General features: G+C 46.2%; 4 protein-coding genes across 5 annotated transcripts; 2 read left to right on the top strand and 2 right to left on the bottom strand.

The window, feature by feature from the left end:
* Positions 1-624: 624 nt before the first annotated feature.
* On the top strand, positions 625-2,985 carry LOC127760801 (scarecrow-like protein 3). Its single transcript, XM_052285099.1, has 2 exons — positions 625-855; positions 1,243-2,985. The coding sequence occupies exon 2, from the start codon at positions 1,390-1,392 to the stop codon at positions 2,719-2,721; it is 1,332 nt and encodes a 443-aa protein (XP_052141059.1). The 5' UTR covers positions 625-855; positions 1,243-1,389; the 3' UTR covers positions 2,722-2,985.
* Positions 2,986-4,589: 1,604 nt separating this feature from the next.
* Positions 4,590-7,115, top strand: LOC127774170 (uncharacterized). The gene is made up of 3 exons (XM_052300450.1): positions 4,590-4,910; positions 5,543-5,807; positions 6,590-7,115. The coding sequence occupies exons 1-3, from the start codon at positions 4,664-4,666 to the stop codon at positions 6,837-6,839; spliced, it is 762 nt and encodes a 253-aa protein (XP_052156410.1). The 5' UTR covers positions 4,590-4,663; the 3' UTR covers positions 6,840-7,115.
* A 106-nt stretch (positions 7,116-7,221) lies between these two features.
* On the bottom strand, positions 7,222-10,144 carry LOC127774156 (pyrroline-5-carboxylate reductase). 2 transcript variants are annotated; one of them, XM_052300445.1, is made up of 8 exons: positions 9,980-10,144; positions 9,391-9,698; positions 9,102-9,150; positions 8,696-8,787; positions 8,396-8,468; positions 7,892-8,012; positions 7,685-7,790; positions 7,222-7,609 (listed from the first exon to the last, which is right to left on the bottom strand). In XM_052300445.1, exons 2-8 carry the CDS (start codon positions 9,613-9,615, stop codon positions 7,421-7,423), a joined length of 855 nt encoding a protein of 284 aa, XP_052156405.1. In that variant the 5' UTR covers positions 9,616-9,698; positions 9,980-10,144; the 3' UTR covers positions 7,222-7,420. The 2 variants fall into 2 exon arrangements, with proteins under 2 accessions (XP_052156405.1, XP_052156402.1); XM_052300442.1 differs by having other exon boundaries at positions 9,974-10,144.
* A 66-nt stretch (positions 10,145-10,210) lies between these two features.
* LOC127774146 (U-box domain-containing protein 43-like) lies at positions 10,211-14,477 on the bottom strand. The gene is made up of 3 exons (XM_052300434.1): positions 13,958-14,477; positions 13,049-13,349; positions 10,211-12,610 (listed from the first exon to the last, which is right to left on the bottom strand). The coding sequence occupies exons 1-3, from the start codon at positions 14,216-14,218 to the stop codon at positions 11,154-11,156; spliced, it is 2,019 nt and encodes a 672-aa protein (XP_052156394.1). The 5' UTR covers positions 14,219-14,477; the 3' UTR covers positions 10,211-11,153.
* Between the last annotated feature and the right edge of the window lie 234 nt (positions 14,478-14,711).

Below are 14,711 nucleotides of genomic sequence, written 5' to 3' on the forward strand. Positions count from 1 at the left end.
ATACAATTATTTTAATCTACTTGTTAAGTTTATTTCTTTAATATTTATTTGTTCTTATAATCACTCCATAACCCGTAACAATAGTCTATTCAATAATCCAAATTAAACATGGCCTAATTTAAAAAACACAATAATCTAAGAAAAATGGATACACCCAAACTCATAGATAAAGCATTCAAAAAGAGATGATTTACACGCAAGCTATGAAAAACCGATAACGAGCTTTAGCTACTCGCCCATAATAAATACTTAATCCGTGACAACAACAACAATCTAAATTAAACACGTCTAAGTTGCAAAAGCACAGTAATATGACAAAAAAAAAAAGATACTCCCGAGCTCAGAAATAAAGCCATAAAGGATGGGATACCGATCGAAAAAAAAAAAAGAAGCACGAGGGTTTACACGTAAGCTAAAGTTAATACATAAGAAAAACCGATAAGAAATTCGGAAATTAGCGAGGTTTTCCGCTACTCGAGCAGAGGTAGAGTCGGTCCACGCAGATTACGGGAGAATAGAAGGGGCAGCGTGCAGTCTCGGACAGAAAAAAAAAAAACAAGAAGAGTGAAATGAATGCTCGGGCCGGTGCCGGTGCGCGAGTGGAGACAAGCGCGATGCGGACAAAAAAAGCCTCCTCCGCTTCTTGTCGCCAGCGCGCGCACACAACCCCCCAAAAGTCCAAAGCGCAGGCCGCTACTACCACCACACCACTCAAACCCCATTTCGTTCATTTCACCTGCTCTCTCTCTCGTCCTCTTTATATCTGCAATTCTGCATCGTCTCCTCTGAAAGATTGTGAAATCCTCTCTCTTCTCTTGGGACGGACTAGGGACGCTGCAGCTGCTCCTCCTTGAGGTGAGCATTTTCTTCCTTCTCTTTTGTTCACTTGTGGTGGTATGCATGCATGCCGCTGCTATGCCTCGCCTCTCTCGATGCAAGTGTTGGAGGATAGGATAGGATGATTGATAGATAGATAGCTCTCGTCGTTGTCGCTCGCTGCTTGTGCTTGTGGGTTGTATCGCAGAAATAAATGGTGGCGATTTGCTTTTGTCCCGTTGCCTGAGGAAATCTGGCCCCGGGATTGTATTTTTGTTTCCCGAGCTGTTTGCTTCTTGTTTCGATCCTCTTGGACTTTTGGCGCCAGCTTCTTCTCATCGTCGCCTTCATTGCGCTACACTACTTGCTTTGCTTTGCTTTGATTATTAATGGCTTCTTCTTCGTCTCCAATCTAATTCTGCGCAGGCAGAGCTCGCAGCCTTTTGCACCCTCACCTCGCGGGCTCCACTCATCACAAAACCTCAAATGCGCCCGTGCTCGTAGAATCGATTGGATCAAAGGTTGTAGCTTTTTTGTATTTCAAGGTTTGGGGGGGTAGCGCTGGCGAGGCTGATGGTCCAGGACGAAGGCTCGTCGTCGTCGGTGACATCCTCCCCGCTCCACAACTTCTCCAACATGCCGCTCCACCCGGCCGCGGCGGCGTCGCCCACGCCGCCATGGATGGTGCGGGAGCTGCGTTCCGACGAGCGCGGGCTGTGCCTCATCCATCTCCTGCTCAACTGCGCCGCGGCGGCGGCGGCCGGGCGGCTTGATGCTGCGAACGCCGCGCTCGAGCACATCGCGTCGCTGGCGGCGCCCGACGGGGACGCCATGCAGCGCGTGGCGGCCGCCTTCGCGGAGGCGCTGGCGCGGCGCGCGCTGAGGGCGTGGCCTGGGCTGTGCCGCGCGCTGCTCCTGCCCCGCGCGTCGCCCACGCCGGCCGAGGTCGCTGCCGCGCGCCGCCACTTCCTCGACCTCTGCCCGTTCCTCCGCCTCGCCGGCGCCGCCGCCAACCAGTCGATACTGGAGGCCATGGAGTCCGAGAAGATCGTGCACGTCATCGACCTCGGCGGCGCCGACGCCACGCAATGGCTGGAGCTCCTCCACCTCCTCGCCGCGCGCCCCGAGGGCCCGCCGCACCTGCGCCTCACGTCGGTGCACGAGCACAAGGAACTCCTCACCCAGACGGCCATGGCGCTCACGAAAGAAGCAGAGCGCCTCGACGTGCCGTTCCAGTTCAACCCGGTGGTGTCCCGCCTCGACGCCCTCGACGTGGAGTCCCTCCGCGTGAAGACCGGCGAGGCCCTCGCCATCTGCTCCAGCCTCCAGCTGCACTGCCTCCTGGCGTCCGACGACGACGCCGCCGCCGCCGTGGCGGGCGGCGACAAGGAGAGGCGGAGCCCGGAGTCCGGGCTGTCGCCGTCGACGTCGCGCGCGGACGCGTTCCTGGGCGCGCTGTGGGGGCTGTCGCCGAAGGTGATGGTGGTGGCGGAGCAGGAGGCGAGCCACAACGCGGCGGGGCTGACGGAGAGGTTCGTGGAGGCGCTTAACTACTACGCGGCGCTGTTCGACTGCCTGGAGGTGGGGGCGGCGCGCGGGTCGGTGGAGCGCGCGCGCGTGGAGCGGTGGCTGCTCGGGGAGGAGATCAAGAACATCGTGGCGTGCGACGGCGGCGAGCGGCGGGAGCGGCACGAGCGGCTGGAGCGGTGGGCGCGGCGGCTGGAGGGCGCCGGCTTCGGCCGCGTCCCGCTCAGCTACTACGCGCTGCTCCAGGCGCGGCGGGTGGCGCAGGGCCTCGGCTGCGACGGCTTCAAGGTCCGGGAGGAGAAGGGCAACTTCTTCCTCTGCTGGCAAGATCGCGCCCTCTTCTCCGTCTCCGCATGGCGCGGCCGCCGCTTCGACTGACCGCCGCCGCCGCCGCTGCCGCCGCTCGCCGCCGCCTTCCCGTATTTCTGCGAAGGAGACGCCGCCGCGACTAGATTACTTGCTGCTGCTGCTGCTGATGAACATTCATGGTTAAGCTAGTCTTTAATCTTTTTTTTTTCATTTTTAGTAACTGTTTAGTTCCTTCTTCTGTTTGTGTCATCTGGCTTAGGTCCAGGTGAATTCGATGTCCTTGTGTTGTTTTTGTTCATAGTGTGTGTGTCTCTCTCTCCGTTTTGGTTGAAATGCATAATTTTCCCTAGGAATCAATCAAGTGAAGTTTAGTGAACAACTCCCTCCCTCTTTTTCGTACTACACTACTATTTCTGAACTACTTGCTCATCGGAAAGGCACGAAGGTCGTTGCATTTGGTACTAAAAGACAAGACAACAGTGCCAAACCTGAACGTACACTCCTACGTGAGTTTCGTATCAGTTACGTAAAGGAAATCCAGCAAAATTAAGCTCTGCCTGATGATGACGATGACGACGAGAGTGGTAATCTCGTCCTGAAATACTATGACTTTGGATTTGCCCTTTTCTTTTCTCATGTTACGACGCTCTGAATTCTCCGTGGAAGAATTCAACTTTGGGCGTAGCAATTTCAACGTGTCGGAAGAAGCGGCCAAGATCGAGCTCACCTTGTCGGAAATTCCACGGAATCGGCAGCCGGTGGCGTGGCGTTTCCAAATTCCACCAAACTTCTGCCAAAGTTGGGAGCTCCAACCTCAAAAGCGTCCCTGCTTTGCTTTCCACGGTGAAATTGGTAGCACCACGCGTGATGTTAATGTCGGTTTCACCTCACAGATTAATCACCATCTAATCAGTCTCTCTTATCAAACATTAAAGAAGAAGAAAAAAAGATCGATCGAATCGTTCACCTGGAGCCAAAAGCTGTTGCCGTTTTACTAGCAAAGACAGGGATGCTCGGATCAGATGCTCCTTTCCTTTTCTTGACAAATGGCAAGGATGAATGGTTCCTTCCTCAAAAATTCGCCTTTGGATTATCGTTTTCACGGACCTGTTTGCTTCCTTCAGGTAACCGCATAGCTGCAGCCTGCAGCCACTGTGGATTCTACTTATTCTTCATGCTCTTTATACTAGTACTCCAGATATCATATTTGGATTTCTGAAACTTTTCCTGATACACCTGTCCAACGTTTTCAAATATGTGATATTTAGAATTAAGTGGTCAAAATTGCATATTGGTCACTTCAGAAAGGTAAAAGATCTCATTCCTTTGTGACCTCTTTTTGGTTTTGAAAAAAAACTACATTTTTTTGTAATTAGAAGAGAACGTGGAAGAGGAAAACAAGGGGTATAAAAGATCCAGGAGAAGCATGCAACCCAGCAAGCCTGGCTGGATGGGCCTTCGTGTCCTTCTAGATGGGCCCAATGGAGGCCCATAATGTTTTGGTGTAATAATTGTTAAGAGAGGTCTTCTGTTCTCAATTATTGTAGGAGGATGATCTTTAAGTGATATGTATTAATTAAGAAACCATATCGGACTCTATCTTTATATATGCCCTAACATGTGGATCTCTTGCCGATTCAACGAGTCAATCGCAGTCCACTTGTCATGTTAGCAGAAACCGTTTCCCAAACGACTGAATAAGTCAATGTGCACCGGATTAAAGATGGGAGATGCTTTATACCCAATTTTACGTAGAGAGACGGTTTAATCAAGGAGCAGTTGATGGGAGAGGCGAGATAGACTTGTTCCAAAAAAGAAGGGACAGAAAGGTCCAGGAGAAGCATGCAGCCCAGCAAGCCCGGCAAGATGGGCCTTGATGTCCTCTTAGTTGGGCCCAATGGAGGCCCAAATAAAACAGTCGCCTTCTCCATCGTCTCGTCTTGGTAGGTGGTGGATGGCCGGCGCGGGGATCGACCGCGTGACGGCGTGAGGTGCGGCGGCGGCGGCGGCCATGGCGCTCGCGCAGGGCACCGGCGACTTCTCCGTGGTGGTGCTGGGCTCCGACTTCGCGGTCGACGCCGGCGCCGCGCTCCTCAACCCGGCCGACCGGGAGGAGTGGCACGACTGCCTCCCCGACCTCTCCGCGCCCGCCGACGGCGAGGACTTCTCCGACCTCGAAGAGCTCCAGGTCGTCCGTCTCCAGGGCACCGACAGGGCCGGGAGGCGCATCGTCCGCGTCGTCGGCAGGTTCTTCCCTGGTGCGCCAAACGCCCTCTTCTCCCCACCTCTCCTTTCCTTTGTGGCTTTATCAGATTGGATCGTGGTTCCCTTCTGGATGTATCTATCATCTATGTGGGTGCGAATTATGTGAATTAAACAGGAAAAAAATTGGATCCTGGAGATTGATAGTTCATAGACCTTCTCAATTGTGTAGTAAATTTAGATTCTGATCCGCCTGCACTGTTCGGTAGATGCACCGAATTGAGTGTTTTGGACACGTTGAACTTGGGAGAGGTACACAGATTTGTTGAATGCTGGACCTTGAATTAATATATCAGAGCTCGTTTGCTAGCACTCGATCAATGGATGGTTTGATTGATCTTAACTAAATGTTAGATAATTCATTTGATAATTGCCTAGTTGGTACAACGTTTATCTCCGTTTTGCTGCCCTTCATTAGTGCCTGGCGCCCTGGCGGTGTATTGGAGCGGTTGCTGGTCATTTTTTATACCGATATTGGAAATAGCAAGCAGCTGTATGTTCATTTCTTGAATATAGTGTGCGGCTGCGACTGTCATGAAGTAAACCTGATGCTGTAATGCTCTTGTGTTAGGCCCTTACTCTTTTCTCATTGTCAACACTAACATAACATCTGCTTTTCGAATTCCAGCTCCTGTCATAGGTGGTGATCGTCTGAAGAAGTATGTTCTTCACAAGCTGCGCACCGAATTGCCAGAGGGGCCATTCTGCCTTTTGTACATGCACAGCACTGTGCAGTCAGATGATAACAACCCTGGTATGTCAATCTTGAGGGGGGTCTATGAAGATCTTCCACCTGAATACAAGGAGAGACTGCAGATCTTATACTTCTTGCATCCTGGGCTTCGCTCTAGGTTGGCCATCGCCACGCTTGGCAGGCTCTTTTTAAGTGGAGGGTCAGTATTATCTCTAATATTTTCTGTTTTGCTGTTTCCCTATCTTATTCAGCAGAAAAATTAATGATTAAACTCCACCATATTGTTGCACCTCATAGACTAGGTATTGTAGTGGTAAGTAGACCTGTTTTAAATCGATAGGCAGGCTAGTAAATCAGCGTGCTTTCTTTTATCTGCAGTCTCTGGTACTGACATTTTGGTATTGATATTAGTTGAAACCTAAAATATGCCGCTAGCAATGGACACCAGAAGTTTTTTTTCTGACAGCAAGGGTTTTAGCTCTACCAGAACCTGCCTTACTGCAATTTGATGCACAAGTAATCTCATAACCTTGCAAAACCTACTCAAAGTCTCAAATGTTACCCATACATTACTCTAGCAAATATCTTGAGAACATTTGTGAAATAGATCACTGACTTTTCCTCCTAAAGCATTTACATCTCCAGAACATCAGAAAACACCTGAAGTGGCAGCTGTACACTAGTTCTCCAAATTTTGCCTCTAAAAATATGCTTCCTTCAGAAAATGATAAGCTGAAAGCTGAAAACATATGGAAAAACAAATCTTGTACAAAGATGAGAAAACAGGACAAGATGCAACATACCAATCTGTGGCATATTATAATACCTCATAGGTTCGGTAGTGATTGTAGTGATAAGTAAACCTGTTTTAAATCGATAGGCAGGCTAAATCAGTGTCCTTTCTTTTATCTGCTGTCTCCAGTACTGACTTTCAGTATTAATATTAGTTGAAATCTAAAATTCCATAAGCTTTTCTTGCAGTTTGTATTGGAAAATCAAGTATGTTAGTCGGCTGGAGTATCTTTGGGGGGACATCAGAAAGGGGGAAGTTGAAATTCCAGATTTCGTGATTGATCATGATAAGATTCTTGAGCACCGACCACTGACAGACTATGGCATAGAACCAGATCCTCTGCATCTTGCTGATATGCCTGCTGTGGGGTACTCGCTCGGAAGGTATGAAGACAAATGGTCTCCTGAAGATCGATGGTATTCTCGCAATTACATGTGAGAATTTGATAGCTTGATGGTATTCTCGCAATTTGATAGCCGAAGCATTCAAGATTCATGTATATATAATAAAACTGTATGGTAATGTTGTGTGATTGTCAGTTTGTTGGGAATTCATATAGGGCTGCTTCGGCATCGTAGGGTATATATTGCATGCAAAAGGCATACATTTCAATTTCCCAATTTAATCTCCGTCGAACACTATGCCCAGTCGAACACTATGCCCAATGTTGTTTGACACTCGACATATAGTGATTGAGAACTGTACGCGTAATTACATCTTATGTCTTTTATGTTTTCTGTGAAGTTCTTGACATTCCAGACAGTCAAGCAGCCTGCCATACCTTAAAACTCCAATATCCCAACAAAAACGATCAAAAACAGCTGCTGCCAGAATAAGTATCAATCTAACATCATCCAGATTTCGTGCCACTAAAGTGCAGCAAATTATTCGGATAAAACTACAAGCAAAATTTGCTGATAGCCTCATCAGGTTTAAATATCAATATTCGCACATCCTCTTCCCTAGGGGAAATCGTGCGCAGAGTCGCACATCCAATGGACTAACAACTAACAAGAGGATTAACTCTGAGAAAGTTCACGGCAACGCTTTGTAGCAGCAACAACGGCATTTATCAGCGTCCCACGGAATGCACCCTTCTCGAGCTCTTGTATCCCAGTTATGGTGGTTCCTGCCGGGGAAGTGACCATATCCTTCAGCTGACCCGGATGTTTTCCAGTCTTGTTTACCATGGTTGCAGCACCAAGAACCTATATAGATCAACAGAATATGTGACCAGAGCATAGAACAATATCGCAAACATATTTTATGGAAGGAACACTCACTGTCTGAGATGCAAGACCAAGTGCAAGATCCCGAGGAAGACCAGCAGCAACTCCACCATCAGCCATGGCCTCTATTGCTAAGAAAATATAAGCCGGGCCACTACCACTGTATTCAAATAGATGGGAATACATGTTTATTCTCAAAATCATAACATATTGTTTCCAGTGAAGCTTTTCAAGAAAAGATCTGTAAAATTAGTCACATACCTTAGCCCAGTTACAGCATCAAAATATTTTTCTTCAGCTGTCCAAACTTTTCCAATGGCACTGAATAAACTTCTTACACGGTTTTCATCATTCTCAGTAGCCATCTCCCCCAAACACATCACTAGCAGATACAACGAGATCAGCAATTGATTAATTCTCAGTTCTTTGAGAAGATAAACTACGATTTCAATTACTAAATGTATGAGCATTTGCATTTCAAAAATTCTACCACCCAACTCTTAACATAATGGTAGTTCTTTTTTTCTCCTGGAAGGATTAGATAAAAGTGTTGTTCACTAAAATAGGTGATATCTTCCTTAAAAAAAAGTGATATTCTGAAAGAGATATCGACACACAATATTAGTCGATTGATAACTTTACAACAAAGGTTGATTACCAATAGATTATGTGATTTTCAGTCCGACAACCATAACACATAATCTATCACAAAGTACACATGAAACAAGCATATGAAAGTTAATGGATGATTGTCATATATGTTACCTGATGCTGCTTGTCCAACAGCTGAAGGGGTGTTTGGCATTACTCTAATAAATCTTCGATGACCAGACCAACCCTGGAATTACAATCAAAAGAAAATAGGCCAAACTGTGAACAACTGAACGTTTCCAACTGAGGGAAAAAAGATCTGGCATGAATAAAGATGTTTTTATCTCATACGTTATCCACACAATTAGGCATTGTGCAACAGTTCGCTGCTTCTACATGGAATGTAGATAGAGCAATATTTCACACCAGAAGCCATGAGTTAAGATATTGAGTAAAACAAAAATATAGATTCACCTGCAGATCTTCCATCTTGATGCCAGCAGCAATGGACACCAGAAGCTTTTCTTCTGACAGCAAGGGTTTTAGCTCAACCAGTACCTGCCTTACTGCAATTTGATGCAGAGGTAATCTCATAAGCATGCAAAACCTACTCAAAGTCTCAAACGTTACCCATACATCACTAGCAAATATCCTGAGAACATTTGTGAAATTGATCACTGACTTTTTCCCCTAAAGCATTTACATCTCCAGAACATCAGAAAACACCTGAAGTAGCAGCGGTACACTAAAATCTAACTAGTTCTCCTAATTTTGCCTTTAAAAATATGCTTCCTTCCGAAAACAATAAACTGAAATCTGAAAACATAGGAAAAAACAGATGTTGTACAAAGATGAGAAAACAGGACAAGATGCAACATACCGATCTGCGGCTTCACAGAGATGACGATCACGTCACTGTCATCAACTACCTATCACAAGATAATAACAAGAGAAGAGTTACTTGATGTCTAATGTGATGGATAATGAACTGAATTACATGCCATAAGAAAAAAAATGGCATAGAAGAACATTTGGTAGGGTAGAGTTTGCTAGGATTCAAATTTTGGTAGGATTTCCAACAGGTACTGGCTTGAATCAAACATACAAGTACAACTGAAGGTACTCAAAATTAGTGGGAATTGGTGGCAATCCAAAGCAGTCCAGGATACCTGCGCGTTGGTCTCCAAGATGTGAGCTCCGATGGATGAGAAGGCCTCGGCGCGCTCGGGGCGGCGGTGTGGCGCGGTGCGGATCGCGGTGGCCGGGAGGACGCCCGACGCCGCCACGCCGCGGGCGATGCTCTCCGCGAGGTTACCCGGGCCGATGAACCCGAGCCGGAACACCTCCGGCGACGCGGCCGCGGGCGCCGGCACGGGCTGAGGCGGCGCCGCCATTGCGAGGGATCCGAGGAGGAGGAGGAAGAGGAGGCGGAGAAGAATGGCGTGGATGTGGAAGGTAGGTTTCGAGGCCTAATAATCTGTAGTGAAAATTCTGTTAATTCGAAACGGAAACGAGAAAAACCAGGAGATATTTTGGGTGAACGATACGAAGATTTGTTACACTTGTTTGGTTCAAATCGCAAACAAACTGATAATAATAAGTTATTAAAGCAAAATCCAGTGATGATTTCATGTTTTTTGAAAAGAAAAATCTGGATAATGCGATAAGAACAGGCTCCCTGAACAGTGAACAGGTCAATCCTGTTGATAATAAGAGACTAAAAATTTGAGAGTAGAAGTAAGAGGAACCGACGCTGACAAGCTGGATGGCCGTCGGGGCCACTCGCCGGTGCCCGGGGTCGCCGGAGGTCGGAGCACGGAGCGGCGGAGCGGGGAACTGCGCCGCCGTCGCGCGTCTCCGCTGTATTTTTTTTTTTTTGGGTGGGTTTTGCTCGTCACTTGGCCGGGGGCCCAGAAGCCCCAGATCCGCTGCCCCTACAAATATATGAATGGATTCGTCGATTCAATATTTTTTTTAAAAAAAAAACTGCTTGATTTCAAATTTCAATCAGCACAAGAACAAATAAGTGAGTTATTTTCACTAGAATTTGTTTTAGTGGAATTTGCAGTAGCCAGCAGTATGCCACTTACTACTCATAGTGGAATTTGTTTTAGTGGAATTTGCGGTAGCCAGAAGTATAAGAACCTAGGAAAATAGGTTCTTATATTTTGGGAGACGGAAAGAGTACCATAAGAGTACCATATATAAAGGGATTATGTGGGAGAAAAACAGAGGTCTAACCAAAGAAGTTTGATCATGAAATCATCGCACATGTATTGCCCTTAAAATAATTACCCACATGCAATATCATATATGGTTGCTGTGAAAAATATGTCAACTGGAATATTATCTTACTGGTATGGTATACATTGGAGACCCAGCACGCTGACAAGTAAAAAAAAAACATGAATCATTTCTCAAAAAGAATGATCTTCATCTATTGCTATGTTGAACAAGTTCGCTGTACAAAACAATTGTACTAGTATATATCACTGTTTTTTTTTTCTTTTTGATTCATATCACCATTTTATACACAAAAGAAGAAACGGCACATGACTAACTATACAACTTGCAATCTATCTCCTTTAAACACTATATAATCCACGAACTAACAAAAATGACAGACCAACACAAGATTGCTGTCCACGATGCACAATCTCCCTTTGCTCTGCTAGATTGCTATTTGTACAGCCACAACTGGAAGTCTGTAACCCCACAAAATCACTTCTTCCGGAGGTACAATGTCACAGTTGAAACATTCTTCAAATTGGTCCACAGTAACATTTGGTGGAGAAGATCACTGCCTGGCAAACCTGGATCAGACATCATTCAAGCGTATGCTCAACATGCATTGCGCAGCATAACTTGCAAAAGGCCAGTTACACATGCCATTTTGCTAGTTTCAGCATGGACAGTTGCTCCCCAAACATGCTTAAAAGTAGCTCGATTGTGTTTGAAGTAGCTCAAGGTGAGCAAGTATCTTTCCAATCATTGGTTTCAGGATAGGATCTCCTTTCTGAGCAAGATCAATGAGCAAAGCTTGAGCGATTTCACCATAACGCTCTCTGTGGGCTTCAAGCCGGAAGATCCTCTCCAGAATCCATATCGCCTTCTCCTGGGAAGTTGAGTTTCCTGCCTCAGCAATTCTCAGCAGAGCATGAACACCTGATGTCTTTTCTATCACCTTGCTCCCGTTTTCCCAAATCTCATCCTGCATAAGGGTAGCTAGTGCTTCCAATACTGCACCATCTGCTTCACGATTGTCATCTTCTAAGATTTGGATCAGAGGACTGACAGCACCAGCTTTCACTAAGCAGAAAGTGCTTTTGACAGTGCACTGGGAGTTGTGAACTAAACAGTAAGTTTCAGCTGATGGGGCAACACAAAGCCACCTTGGCAATTTTGTCTTACGTAATGCTAGTGAATTCTGTGACAGTTGAGCCAAGGATGTTGCTGCTTTAGACTTGGCTTTTATTGATCCTTCCGAAAGCAACTTAACAAGGCAAGGAACCACCCCATGTCCAACTGCTAAACTTTGTAATTTTTTATCCCAAGGGACTGTGAACCGAATTAACACGCCAGCAATGCCCTCAAGTAAAGACGTTCTCAATGGTGTCAATGGCGCTGTGATGTTTGTCTCAAGTAAGGATATCAGGAGAGGAAGCAAGTTTGCTTCAGTGAGTAACTCAGTAATCTTCTTGTCTGTCACTGGGAGGTTGCTTAGGATACCGATAGCTGCAGCCTTCTCATTTCCAGATGTAGGTGAAGAGATAATCTTCACGAAAATATTAAGGTGGGTATCCCTAATCTGCTCAGCTAATTCCTGTGAAGCATCTTTTGACAGATTGGAAATAAAATTCAAAGCAGCAATTTTGATATCAATATTCTTTTCTGTCAGGAAGGGCAGGAGGAGTTGCACTCCACCATTTTGTCTAATTTTAGCTCTAGCTCTTTTAGCATTTGTGTGCCCAGAAATACTATTTAGGGCCCTTAGGAGGTGAAGTTGAATTACTGGACTCGATAAGTTAAGAAGCGAGAGCATTTGAGGAGCTACATCCTTATGAAGCAGGATACGCTCAGATTGTGCAATAGCTGCAAGTATAGCTGAGGCTGGCTCTCTAAGGGTCATTAACACTGACGTGACAGAGAATAGAAGTTGGAGCAGTGGTCCTGTTATGCCAGAATTTATCAAAATTTCTGCATTTTGTAGAGAGCTAGAGAGATTAAGTAAGGCACCTAGGGCCGAGTGCTTGGCTTCAAGATTTCCGGATTTAAACATTTCCACTAGAGGCTCAACTGCACCATCTTCTCCAAGGGAAGATTTCATCGGTTCAGAGAGGAACATTTTAGAAATAGCAGTTGCCATTAGGATCTTGTTCATATCAGAACCTGCAAATTAACAGGAAAATATTGCCCGTCAAGCAGGGTTTTAGAAATTTGCAACAGTGATCATAAAGTTATGCTGTAGTTTGTCAGAAGAGAGCTCTGAAGTACGAATATACTACTGATGGTAGATGGTGGTGCAAAAGGCAGTTTTTTTTCTTTTCTAATTGCTGTTTTTGGGCTGCTATTTGTTACAGTTTTCGCTTTTCTTTATCTTCTATAAACTTTGAGTAAATTCTCTTCAATTTTATGGTAGGTCTAAAAGGTGCATATTCTGAAGATTTTCTAAACAATTAGTTGCACCAAAAGGGTCAAATGTTGTACACCTTAACGTAAAATGCCTGTTCTTGAAATCTTTCACTATATGGAGCATATGATTATAACTTACGTTTACATCTGTAAAAAAAATGTCAGCGTGGAGAACAATATGATTTATTAAACTACCTTCTTTCAGGTAATGTATCAATGGTCGAAAATAACCAGCCTCGGCCATCAGGAGCACATTTTGCGGATTGGATGACAACATGTGCAGCAATTTCTCTGCATCATCATGGGTACCTGGTTCATGTGCATTTCTTAATGTGACTAGCATTACTATACTGCCTTTAATCCTGCCAATCCTCTGCCGAATTTGCGGGATGTCTGACAAATCCAATAGCAATGCAATTGCTTCCCTTGTCTCGTCAACATCTCTAGACAAGGAACGAACAATGCTTGAAAGTGCCTCGATGCTTGCTAACCTCTCCTGAAAAATCATGGAGTAAATCCAATCACATGAATGAAACTAATAACTAAAGGGGGGAATGGGGGATTAATTGCCACTGGGAAGAACCATAAGGTAATTGATAACCCATACCATCATAGTTATTTAAGTATAGCCAACCAAAAAATACTTGTCAGAACACAAGGTGTATGATGTAATCTTTTTCCCTTTTTTAAGATATGAGGTGTATGCTATAACACCCTCTACAGATTCAAATTCGAGTACCTCCATTTAGTCTTGCAAATTATTGATCATGAGTATCATGCAATGTTTTCAAGGTAAACATCATGGCAGTGTGAGACCTTAATTGGATACCCAAGTGAGTAAATTTTACAAATTACAAATTTCACTTTTCTTTTCCGAGAAGAACAATGATGTACGAGGAGTCTAAACTTCCACGGCATTGTGCACCAGATGATGGAGACAAGTCCAAGATACACCTGTGCCTCACAAGATGCACAATGACACCGAATGCAGCTTGGTAATCCCCAAATGCACTAAAGCACTGATGTTACCAAAAATGCTGCCGCATGGGCATATCATCGAACAGAAAGCGTGCGGGACTACACTTGACAATCCTAAGTGCTCACCTTGCTCTCGCAGCCAACGCAGCGCGCGAGCCGCCGCAGCGCGGCCATGACGCGGACCCTGGCCTCCGCGCCCCCGGCGGCGGCGAGCCGCGCGAGCAGCGCCGGCACCAGGACCCCGTCCTCGTCGTCGTCCTCCCCGAGCCTCCCCTGCTCCGCGAGCGCCGCCACCTCCCGCGCCACCTCGGCGAGCTCGGCGTCGGCGCCGTTCTTGACGCGGACGAGGAGGTCCTCCACGTCCACCCCCGCCGCCGTTCTCGGCATAGCAGCAGCAGCAGCAGCGCCAAACCGAACACCACCAAGAAGCGAGCGAGCGCGCGTCAGGTGGCTGCGGAGGTCGGGGCTATGGTGAGTGGGCAGCGGCGTCGCGGGAGGAGAGAAGGATTGGAGTAAGCGGAGGAGGAGGAGGAAGAGGAAGAAGAGGTCAAGTCGACCATGGAGACGCGGCCCGAGGCCGAGGAAGCGCCGGGGTCGCTGTCTCAAGTCTCAAAGCCTCCGATTTTTGGTTCGGTCGGGCAGTGAGCACGACGGCTAACCTCCTTACCTCGAGCGTCTGTTTTTTTTTTTCATTTTTCCTTCTAAAAGTTTAGAGATTCCCATTCAAAGAAAATTCATAGAAATTTTAGAGGATTTTATTCCTATAGAAATTTTTTCTACAGAGCCCTTTGAATCAAAGAAATGAACCTTATAAAATCCAATGAAATTCCTATGGAATGCCTCTTCCCATACAAGTTTTGAAGGATTTTTAACAAGAGGT

Source organism: Oryza glaberrima, chromosome 1, assembly GCF_000147395.1.
Source record: "Oryza glaberrima chromosome 1, OglaRS2, whole genome shotgun sequence".
Classification (NCBI taxonomy): domain Eukaryota; kingdom Viridiplantae; phylum Streptophyta; class Magnoliopsida; order Poales; family Poaceae; genus Oryza; species Oryza glaberrima.